Source organism: Squalius cephalus (genome assembly GCF_949319135.1).
Source record: "Squalius cephalus genome assembly, chromosome: 22".
In the NCBI taxonomy this organism is placed as follows: Eukaryota; Metazoa; Chordata; class Actinopteri; order Cypriniformes; family Leuciscidae; genus Squalius; species Squalius cephalus.
Window position 1 is genome coordinate 3,974,993 of NC_137143.1, and position 12,294 is coordinate 3,987,286.

Genomic DNA, 12,294 nt, shown 5'->3' on the forward strand with positions numbered 1-12,294 from the left:
ACATATAGTCCCAAGGGAACACCCTGGGGACACGGATCAGTGGGAATAAGACGGCCAACCTGAGTGGGCCAGTACATGTACATAAGCACACAGTATCATGTGGCAAAGAATACAGAGCAGCACAGCCGGTCCATACTGACACGTGGATAACAATCCTCACCGTGTAGTTCAGCCAGGGGAGCTAATATTAGCGTGAGAGCAGCCTGTGCGTGATCGAACCTGAGCAGAACATACGGAAGTCTAGCCTGACAGAACAGACTGACAGAAGTCTAGCCTGCAGGGCGGGAACTTCTAGGTTGTAGAACCTAACAAATGTAGAGGGGGAGGCCCAGCCTGCCGCCGCACAAATGTCGCGAATAGAAATCCTGCTGGACCAAGCCCACGAAGAGGCCATGCCTCTAGTGGAATGAGCCCTAATGCCCAAAGGGCACTGCAGGTCTTTAGGTGCAGGTCACTGCAGGTCATATGCTGCCGCGATAGCGTCAACAATCCACCTGGACAGACTCTGTTTCGAGGTGGCGAGAACCTTAGTGCATCCACCGAACGAAACGAATAGCTGTGTGTAAATGAATAGCGTGTGATGTAAATCCTCAACGCTCTGACAGGGCAGAGAAGGTTAACATCGACTTTGCTACCGGACCCCGGCAGGGCCGATAACGTAATAACCTGCGCTCTGAAAGGAGTGCCGAGCACTTTGGGGACATAACCATGTCTCGGCTTGAGGATGACTTTAGAGTCATTAGGCCCAAACTCGAGACATGCGGCGTTAACAGATAACTTTGAGCGTGGAAGGGGACCTGCCCTTTTCCAGCAGCTCTTGAAGGAAAACAAGTACCTCAGAGACCCCACAGGTTTGTGGGTCCAGGTCTTTCCCCGCGCACCAGTTAGTAAACACAGACCATTTCGACGCGTAGAGCCTTCTCGTGGAGGGAGCTCTAGACTATGTGATCGTGTTCACCACCCCTTCTGGCAGGACAATGGGTACCCGTTGATTATCCATGCATGCAGAGACCAGCACTCTGGATGAGGATGCCAAATTTAACCGCCTCCTTCGAGCCCTTCTCACCGGGATTGGCCATGGGGCTAGATCGGTCAGCTGCATCAGCTCTGGGAACCAGACTTAGCTCTCCCATCGCGGGGCAACGAGGAGCACCGCATGGCTCGCCTCCCTGACTCTCCTGATTACCTGTGGTAACGGCGAGATCGGGGGAAAAGCGTACAACGGGCAGCTGGGCCACGCTTGGGCCAGCACGTCCTCGTTCTTTGAAAAGGACCTTGGGCAATGAGCATTGTCTTTCGACGCAAACAGGCCGACTTTCGCTTTGCCGGAACGGCGCCACAGCAGCTGGACTGTCTGAGGATGCAGGGACCATTCTCCCGGGGGAACATTGTCCCTGGACAGTCTGTCTGGACCGTCGTTTAGGCGTCCAGGCACATGCGCGGCTCTCAGCGAGAGCAGGGAGTGCTGAGCCCAAACGAGAAGGCATTCCGCCAGAGCATTGAGATTTCTGGATCTGACACCGCCCTGGTGGTTCATGTAGGCTACCACTGACATATTGTCCGTATGGACCAGCACGTGGTAGCCCCGTAGGTGTGGGAGGAAGTGCCTCAGCACGTTCTCGACCGCTATCATCTCCAGACAGTTTATGTGAAGGCATTTCTCCTGGTCTGACCACTGGCCAAAGACCGGTCTGCCCTCGAACAAGGCACTCCAACCTAGGTTGGAGGCGTCTGTCGAGATAACCTTTCGGTACGAGATGGCTCCCATCGTCACCCCCGACTAGTACCACTTGGCCGCTGTCCAGGGCTCCAGAGCTGAAACACAGCTCTGAGTCACTCTGATATGCAGACCGCCGGAAGCCCAAGCTCGGTGTGGTACTCATGCACTCAGCCAGCGCTGTAGCGGGCGCATATGTAGCAAACCCAGCTGAAGCACCGCTGCAGCTGAAGCCATGCAGCCTAGCATTCTCTGAAAAATTTTCAGGGGAACAAGGCTGCCCGTTCGGAATGAAGCGGCTAGGTGACAGGCGGGCCGTCATAGACACAGAGTCCAGATCTATCCCCATGTAGGTGTGCTACTTCCCCATTCACTCTCGTCTCGGTTCGTTCTCGAAAGCACGGGGGATGGCGAGTGAACTGCAACGAATAGCCCCGCTTTACTGTGCTCAGCACCCATTCTGACACACCTGGAATAGCTTCCCATGCTTTTGCATGTACAGCTAGGGGCAGAATGGCCTCCGGGTTCCGATTGCCGCATTCTGTGGGCTCGAGAAACTGACTTGGAGGCACGGCGCAGTGCGCGCGCTCTTGGTGCTTGAATACGGCAGCTCGCAGACAGCGATGGCTGGCCGTTTCACACACGATGTCCCGGTGGCTTTGGACGTGGAGAATATTGTGCAAGAGCGGCGCCGGGGGTAAAATGCTTGTCAGTAAGTGTGAGCGCTCGTGAGCGGGCACAGGACTTACATTCGTGACGTGACTGGCAGGAAGTGGCCGTGTAACGGAGCGGGCAGTGAGTAGGTGTGGGCACGGGGTCATGGGCACATGTCCTACATCTAACACTCGAGCGGCTTTTGCCAGCTTTATGAGAGTGGGCTCCGTGAAAGGCACGGGGGGTATAGTGCTTGTGTGTAGGGGTGAACACTGAAACGTGGGCACATTTTCTACACTTAAAACACATGCAGCGTGAGCCGGACAACCAGACAATATGCTCTTTTTGAAAGATTTCTCTGGGTCGCCGTGACAACGGCGGTTGTATGCAGGCGAGCGGGTTGTATCACCGGCTTGTTGGCTGCGTAATACACATCTGCAGTAGCCATGACTACGGGGACTGGCAGAGCGGAACGCTTTGACGGTGGTCCGGCCGCGGCGGGACTTAACCATCTTTTCCTCCTTTGAGTTACTAGGAGGACTTCGCGGGCTCCGGTTTCAGCGTGATCTTAGGCCGGGGTCCCCGCGGGGGAGGCGGCCTGTGACGGCTGGTCGAGCACGATCTAGGGCGGCTGCCCTGTCGTCGCTGCGAAGACGGAGGCTGAGCTGGACGCTGGGTAGAGCTTTGCGCAGGCTGGTTCTGAGAGCGGCGTGCGGCGTGCGGCTGAGCTCGAGCGTCGAGGCAGGAAAAGGTTCATAGCCTGAGTGGTCTTTTGTACCTCCGAGAAGCTGTCTACAATCCCGTTAACCGCTGGGCCGAAGAGGCCGGTGGGGGAGAGCGGGGCGTTGAGAAAAACGGCTCGCTCAGACTCCCTCATGTCGGCGAGTGTCAACCAGAGGTGCCTCTCTGTGACGGTCAGCGAGGACATGCACCTTCCAAGAGCCTGGGCAGCGGACTTAGTAGCGCGAAGGGAGAGATCCGCGTTGCGCAAATCCGTGATGGAGGCAGGATCCGGGCCTTTCTCGTCCAGATCACGGAGGAGATCGGCTTGGAGGATCTGTAGGACTGCCATGGAGTGCAAGGCTGAGGCAGCCTGTCCGGCAGCGGCGAAAGAGCGGCCGACAAGGGCTGATGTAGTCCTGCAGGCTTTGGACGGGAGGGCAGCCATTGAGCACCATCCAGCAGAGGGCGGGCAAAGGTGCGCTGCAACCGCTTCTTCCACTGGGGGAATAGAATTATACCCCTTCTCTGCGGCGCCGTCAACCTGTGAGAGCGCCGAGGAGACATGAGAGTGGACTCTCACAGAGAATGGTGCATACTACGATTTTGAAAGCTCAGCGTGGAGCTCCGGCAGGAAGGGTGCAGTCCTAGATGCGGGCGCTCTGCGGCGGCGATGGAGAAAACAGCCATCCAGTCTGTTAGGCGCGGGCTCTTTAGGCGGTGACCACTCGAGGCCAAGTTGGTCGACGGCCTTGGTGAGGAGGCGCAGGAGTTCCGCATCCACGCCGGCCCGAGTACGGCCGGACTCCTGGACTGACGAGGAGGCAGAATGGTGTGAACCGGACCATTCCTCGCTGTCAGAGGCCAGGATGGAGCAGCTGTCAGCGGCAGTGTGTTCATCCGCTTCATCCTGAGGCGGCGGCGGCGCGGGCGGGAGCCGGCGGCTGCGCGTCCGGGAGGGGGGCGGAGAATGAGAGAAAGAAGCTCGAGGGAAGGGTTCCGGCGAGCTTTTAAGCGACACATCGGTCTCCGGTGGCCTCTGGGAGCGGCGCTTCTTCCTGCGCGGCCCAGCAGAGACAGACGGAGTGACAGCTTCGGCGTCGAATGCTTCAAGTCGAGCCCGCAGGGTCGACATTGAAAGCTCCTCGCATTCGGGGCAGCCGCCCGAAGAGAGAGCGATGGCTGCGTGTCCACGGCTTGATAAAAACGCCTCGCGCTCTTTTAGATAGTGAGTGTGTGTCGTGGCGGCGAGCACACACAGCAGAGAAAGGATACTTTGTCGCCGGATAGCACGGCAGGCACGGATGGCTGAAGGCGGCGAAAACGCCCAGCTTCCTCAGTTGCTTTCCTGGGCTTGCTGGTCGCTTGTTTCAACGGCGGCGGCTTCTCAAGATCCAGCGATGCGTAGAGCTTTGCTGAAGAAATGAAAATCAGAGTTCAGCCTGTTGAACCCTTCCTTATATACGCTAAGCCACACCCATTCTGGCAGGCTGTGATGCGTATTGGGCGTGACGTTACGCAGGGCTCACCGGTAGGCTGCTGCAGTTGCCGCAGGACAATGAGCACGCTTATACAGCCTGCTATGGTCTGCTGGCTGCCGCACTGCGTTGACAATAAATACAAAATTATGGATCATTTTTTGGCTTCAGATCTCGAGAAAAGATGACTTTGCCCGTAGCGTAAGCAACTTACGCAATACGAGAGAACCTCTTGTAAGAGAACTGACCTGTTCATACAAACAGTGTCTTAATTATCAAAAGCAATTAACTTACTACATCAACATCAACTACATCAAGTTGCAGGAGCCTATGGAGCCTCTCTGCTATTGCTTAGGGCTTGGTCGATGCTCTGCTCGCTTGAGCTTGGGAGTACTCCCCTCACTTGAGAGGACCGTTTTGTAGAGTACTCCGCTCCCGAAGTCTGGTCAGAAGGTCGAAGGACTCTCATGAGACCTCCCTGGTAGATAATGTTATAGACTGTTAAGGTACTCCCTATGGAGTACCCAGCTTCCACAGTGCTTTGAAAAAGATAGCACTCTGTAGGTCCTGGGTCGAGCAGAGTAACTCCCCTCGATTGTAAGTTTCGGAAAGCGCTATGCTGAGTCCTGCTCCACAGGATGCCCATCTCTTTATCCGGTGTGAGCTGGTTACTGCCTTTTTGCAGTCCCTTTCATCTGGCTACCTCTCATGAGGCAAGTAATGGTAAGAGGCTCTGTTCAGGAAACAGACAGGTTGTTGGCTAGACTAGGTCAGCCTCCCTGGTGGCTATGGGGTTGACATGTTGTCCCCCTAAAAGTGACTGGCCAGGGTTCCTATTAGGCCCCTGGCCATATACCCTTAAAGGAATCCCTTCCCAGTGAAGATATTGCTTCCAAGCCTTTGAGGGGCCTTTGAAGCTTGAAAGGGCCTCTGCTTATCTGAGCCAGATAGTGATATGTCATCAGTAGCTACGTTTACATGGACACCTTTTGGTTCATTCGGAATGAAATCAATATGATTGATGAATCCGAACACGGTGTTTACATGAACGATAAATAAAGTAATCAGGTTGATGTGCGCGTTTATGTCACAAGTTTCAAATCGGAATAGTTAATATCCTGATTTGAATAGAATAATTTTTGACATGCGCACACTGCACAAATATACAGAGTTTCCCGCTGTTCGCGCATAACTATTCTCCTCTATTGGTTCTTTATTTGTTTTAAACAGCAGACGTAATATTAATCCGTCTCTGGTCATGATTTTGAGACAATGAGCATATTAACGTTTTGCCGTGCTGCTTATATTTATCACGCAGTAAAAATGCCCAAAACCAGTCGTCTGTGGATGAGAATCCAAAATAAGGACTGGTGGGACTTTGTCCTGCTTCACTTCACAGACGCTGAGTGAAATGAGAATTTTAGAATGACGGGACACTTATTTATATGACACTTTATTCAACAGGAAGAACAGCTCGTTCCGCGCATCATTTTTACACTATTTAACGTTATTGCACATGCACAGTCCTTTCAGTTTCGGTTTTCAATCCGATCAAGTGTTTACATTTTCTCTCAATCGGATTACAAAAGGAATAAACCACCCCTTTCAATCCAATCGAAATTTCATTCGGATCGAGCTCAATCGGATCGATTAAGGTGTTTACAATGAAGGTTTTTTAGTCCGATTGAGCCGTCAATCCGATTATAAGTGTCCATGTAAACGCAGCTAGTGTGTTGGGTGAGTTAGCTTCCTTTCTCTAGTCTAGAGAGTCTCTCTAAGCTGAAGCCACCGCTCTATTGAGCTCATTGTGGCATGATAGCTCGGGCAATGGCCAAAGGGAGTATTGTCACTGACAGTCTATGTGTGACCAGAAGGGGCGAGTGGTTTTGGCACTTCTGCTGGAAGCTGCCATTATTATGTTATAGTCTCCGTCATTGTTTTGGCATGCACTCACCTCAGCATGGCAGCGCGGGTATTTAATTCGCCATAAGCGTCTCAGCACGCAGTGCAAATTCCCTTTTGAAAGGGTATGTCTCGGGTTCCGACTGTAACCCCTGAGAACAGGGAACAAGACACTGCTTCTCTTTACCATGCCTCTGGGCTGCCTGCACAGACGAGAAGTGGCTGTCATGTTCCCCAGGCGCCCCTTATATACTTCCTAGTCGCACTAGTATGATGTCATAGGCTGTCACTGGCCAATACGATTGCCTTGATTTAAAGGAACACACAGACTTTTTGGGACTTTAACTTATTCACCATATCCCCCAGAGTTAGATAAGTCCATATATACCCTTTTCATCTCCGTGCGTGCCGTAACTCTGTCTGACGCACCCACCACTAGCCTAGCTTAGCACAAAGACTGGAGGTTAACGGCTCCAGCTAGCATACTGCTCCCAATAAGTGACAAAATAACGCCAACATTTTCATATTTACATGTTGTGATTTGTATCAGTGTGTACAAATAACAAGGTCACATGAGACACAGCCATCTTCTAACCGTATACATACTGGGTACTATTCTCAGAAGGCGAAGCACTGCTACTTGGGCAGAGTGATTTGCAGCACCTGAGAAGCCCCGTGGTGAGGAGCAGAGAGTTCGCTCAGAGTTGGAGTAAATCACTCCGCCCAAGTAGCAGTGCTTCGCCTTCTGAGAATATAGTTCCCAGTATGTATACGGTTAGAAGATGGCTGTGTGTTTAAACAGCACTACATGTTATAATTAAGGAAATGAAAATTATCATCATGAAATGTGTCTATGGATTGGGGGGGGGGGGTGTAAAAAAAAAGAGCCTTGCATCACAATAAGTGATTGTGATTGTCAAAACATTTGGTAACTAAACAGAAATGTATTAAGCGACAACATTACAATGTTTACATGGTACAATGACTGGTAGGTTACGGTTTATATTATTGCTTGACACAAATCTCACGATTTCAATTTAATTCTTGTGATTTGATTCCGATCTTGATTCAATATCGATTCATTTGGATAGATAGGTGTAAAAAATCTACTGCACTATATGTACAGTAGATACATGTAAATATTTCTGTAAAAAAATCTCACCTAATACTGTAAACATAAATACTGAGAGCCCTTCCAGCTGGTATTATTATTAAAGGTTTAAAATAACTCAAATTAAATATGTTTTTTATTATAATAATGTTATAATATTTTAATAAGTAAAAATATAATAAATATGTAATATGGTGCACATATTTAGCAAAATATTCCTCTCTATAGCTAATTTTTCTAGCCAATTAACGTGCTATGGACATTAAAAGGTAAATGTAACGTTATGTGACATTGTTCTCCAGCTGTTTTATTGACCTCTTTCCGGAGTTGAAAAATACTGATTGATCGATATTATGTGAGAGGCACAGAGCCGGACAGTAACTGAGTACATTTACTTGAGTACAGTACTTAAGTACAATTTTGAGGGATCTGTACTTTACTCGAGTATCATTTTTGGGGAGTACTCATGACTTTACTCAAGTACATTTGAGAGGCAAATATTGTACTCTTTACTCCACTACATTTCTATCCATAACTGTGAGTACCCATTACTTCTAAAAAAAAAAAAAAAAAAAAAAAAAAAAGGAACAGGAAAAAAGAAACATCTCGGAAACCCTCTCAAATGTGATTGGATTGTGCAGGCGCCACTGATTGGGACAGCCTATCAGCAATCACCTTCAGCTTTCCGCCAAAGTCAACTCCATGGTCAGATTTAGATAAGAGAAGAAACCATGGACGAAACAATGGATGAAGACGCAGGTCCATCCTGGGAGCGATATTTTTTTCCCCAGGATGGTAGGGGAAGACTCATGAATATTCATTAGGGAAGTCATCCCTGATTGGTCTTAACCCCAGTGACGGGTAGGTTTAGGGGCGGGGTTATGGAGGTCATAAGACCCCCAGTGACGGGTAGGTTTAGGGGTGGGGTTAGGGGTAGGTCATCAGACCAATCAGGGATGACTTCCCTAATGAATATTCATGAGTCTTCCACTACCATCCTGGGAAAAAAAATATTGCATCCCGGGAATGTGCCAAGCCGTGGCCCCACCTCGCCAGACTATTTCAATTTTCTGAACAAGTTAATGATAGTTTTCACTTCAAGTGTTTGCTGTGTTTACCAATGTAAGCACTGTGGCAGTAGTAATGCAATATTTAGAAAATGTACTCTTGTACTCTTGATACTCAAGTACTTTTAAAAACAAGTACTTTAGTACTTTTACTTAAGTAGACATCTGACTGTAGTACTTTTACTTGTACTTGAGTAAAATTTAGCAAGGGGTATCTGTACTTTTACTCAAGTAATGAAGCTGTGTACTCTGTCCGCCTCTGGAGAGGCTTATACATTTCGGTAAGTTGTATCTTTCAACATAACTATTGTTCATTTGTTTTTATTTTCTAAAACTAGTAGTAAAGAGTAAGAGATGATCGGTTCACTTGCCACTTGAACTGAGGTGCTACAGTGATCTGTCACATCACATTTACAAGCGCTAAAACAGTATTTATTGTTTGAATTTCATAATAAAATTGACAGAATCTGAGAGCCTGAGGATTTGTTTCTCAAAAGTAACCTACTCTGTCTTGTCTGTCGGTGTCAGGGTGGATGTGTGGCGTGAGAGCATGTGAAAAGAGTCATTTGCGTCAATCTCACGTCTCACGCTAAATACATAAAAGTTGGCAGCCCTGAATAAAATCCATATATGGTTCGCCTTCATTTCCGGGCTGAGACATATAGCCTGGATCTCCTAGAGGCCACACCTTCAATGCCTCATTGTTTCAGGCTGATTAAAAGCAGAGAGTTGTGTATAAGGGATTTACAGAAGACATTGGTAAGAAACACTTGTTTCAGTCTACAACCTACAGTGAAGCAAACAGACATCAAATGTGTTTTGGTAAGTCTCGGAACTGTATCATGTGCAAACTAAAAATTTTAACTACAGTGAAAAAGTCTTTGGTTGTTGTTTTAATCTATATGGTAAACATTACCAAGCATGTAAAGATAATATTTTCACTCTAGAATGATTGAAAGGGATTTTGTTCATGTTTTACATTCTGCAAAAATTGTATTTGGTTTCCATTTTCTTGTCTTGAACTGTCTTGAACTTGTCCAGATTTAAACATATGTAATTTGAGAGTTATATATTTAAGCTGAATACTCTTGTAACTCCAGGCAATATTTGTTGGGGCGCTCAGTACTCTATGTGTCGAAACATGCCCAGAGAACCATTTCCAACTTCCAGATTTGCTGTGCTGCCTTAACTGCCCAGAAGGTGAGCTCCACTGACTATATAATAGTACATCTGAATATATTGCAGTGACCACTGTTAATCACTAAATAATCATTCAATGCAAATCTACAGGTTGGTATGTTGTCAAGAACTGCTCCTGCTTTACATGACTGAGAGTTTATAGACTAGATGACTTTGCAGACCAGACTGTGCTGTTCATTTCAGTTCTGCTCTGAGAATACAATCCTTTTTCTCAACCTATAGAAATTGGACAGATAACTGTTTCCAACTGCACGCAGTTCGCAGACACACAGTGTGCCATGGGTGAGAATAATACTTCATTTCTTAAATTTTCCATATATTACTGCAGCTTCAATAATTTATACTTTTGAAACAACTTTTGAAATGTTAGGCTAGATGCCTTTGCAGACCAGACTGGGCTATTCATTGCAGTATTGCTCCGAGAATGCAATTCCTTTTCTCGTATATAAAATATATGCACATAAGCTAATTGTTTTCACCCATTTCCCCCTAGGACAACTGCCACAGATAACCTTGTAAGTTTATCTTCTTTTCTTAAACCTCTTTGCTTTGTGAAATCTGAATTCATGGTAAACGTAATAAAATATTGAACCAATCCTCAGGTATGGTTGCTCATATGTGGTAGTTGCTGTCTTCATGCTGGCTGTGATCGTGGCAATCTGCTTTATCAGAATCAGTAGATCTGGTGAATCTGATGAAAGCTCTGCAGGTAAACAACCAATCTGCTCTTCATATTGTACTTCTGTGTACTGAAACAAAAACTAATGAAATCTTGACCGGATGTGTGTTGATTGTGTTTTTCAGGAGAACCATTCCATATAAAAGACACAGAGACAGCCTAAAGAAAATCTTAACTCAGGAAAGAGCAGGGCACTCCTCTCTAGTCCTTTGCCATTCCATGATGAACTACATTTCCCATAAACCTTTGCCTGGACTCATTATGTTCTGACAATTTTGGATTACCCTAATAAAACTGCATTTGGATCTTCACCCAAGTCCCGGAGCAGTTTGTGACAGAAGACTTCACCGACATGGATGCAGCAGTACATCTTTTCCGCCTTCATCAAGGAACTCTCTCTCTCATGGACCACATCCAGGACTTCCTAGACATTGCTAATTTCACTGACCTCCAAGACTTTGCTCTTATTTACTTATTTTGCTATGGGCTAAATAACATGTTACAATCCACACTCATCTGTGATGGTCCTCGATGATTGCTATGTGAGTTCCTAGACTATGCCTATGGTAGAGGAGGATGACTGAGAGCCCCCCGCAGACTTAGAGCTTCTACCCGCCGCGAGGACAGAGCCACTGACGACAGCGCCAACTATCGCCCCGGAGCCAAAGCCCCAACATGAGTCTGACCAGGGGTGTGAGCCAGTAACTACCGTACCAGAGGGTATTTTGGTGGAGATTGAAACTGGGAACGTCTGGCTGATCGATTGGGACTCTAAAGCATTGCTTCCCTCCCTACCCCGCCCTGACTCATCAGTGTCTACATCACTGCTGGTCCTGTCCAGCATAAAAACTTTCACATCACCCTGTATTGAGACAGTGACTTCATCATCGCGGGGTCTATCCAGTATAGACACTCTATTGTCATCATTAATCCCGCCCAGCCTCCCTCTCCCACCTCCCAGCTGGTTCTCTGCAGCCTTTCATCTTCCCCACTGACACCTTGTGGTGCAGCTGAGCGTCAGGTATTAGTCACCAGCCTCACTGAAACAAGAGGGTCCTTTGGGTGATCCCTTCGTTCCACCTCGACCCGTCATCCTGTCGGCTCCACCTTGGCTCCTCTCACCCTCGGACCTGCGAGCCATTGTTTTAGAATTACAAATTATATGCAGCTATTTTTAAATACAGTACTTTTTTTTTAAAGTGCATTGTATCAAATGGTTTATTTGAATGTTATTTAGCCATTGTTTTAGAATTACAAATTACATGCAGCTATTTTTAAATACAGTAAAAAAAAAAAAGCACAATATAAAAACATGTAAACAATAAGTGCATTGTATCAAATGGTTTATTTTGGTGTTATTATATAATAGTTAAAGACAAACACCTATAACCATGTTGCAATCTGTTTGCAAATTCATAGTAAAGAAGTTTATCTCATGAAAATGAATTATTAATTTATAGTGATGTAACAATGCAAAAGGAACTGTAATTGTGGACATTTGTTTGTTATAAATTATGAAGTGTAGACTGCCAAGAAAAGTTTTTTTTACTAAGTCGGTCCTTGTGTGTTCATTTGTCTGTATTTGTGTTGTGGAGGGTAAAAGACTGTAGTTAAAGACTGCAGTAAACTGTGCTATGTTGAAATGCACGTGACAGTTTGACTGTAAATATCATCAAAAACACCAGTAACCAGTAATGTACAGTATGTGTGTCTTCTAATATACTGGTTGGTTTATGCAAAACTCAGATGCGGGTGGTTTATTGCAG

At 47.0% G+C, this 12,294-nt stretch overlaps 1 protein-coding gene across 1 annotated transcript in view; it reads left to right on the top strand.

The window, feature by feature from the left end:
* The window catches only part of LOC307150301 (uncharacterized protein), an 86,193-nt gene extending 74,110 nt beyond the window's left edge, over positions 1 to 12,083 (top strand). Inside the window, exons 6-8 of the mRNA XM_079857389.1 lie at positions 10,343 to 10,364; positions 10,452 to 10,558; positions 10,654 to 12,083. Coding sequence (XP_079713515.1) covers positions 10,343 to 10,364; positions 10,452 to 10,558; positions 10,654 to 10,691 — 167 coding nt within the window. The 3' untranslated portion in view covers positions 10,692 to 12,083. The remainder of the gene's footprint in view (positions 1 to 10,342; positions 10,365 to 10,451; positions 10,559 to 10,653) is intronic.
* Positions 12,084 to 12,294: the final 211 nt, after the last annotated feature.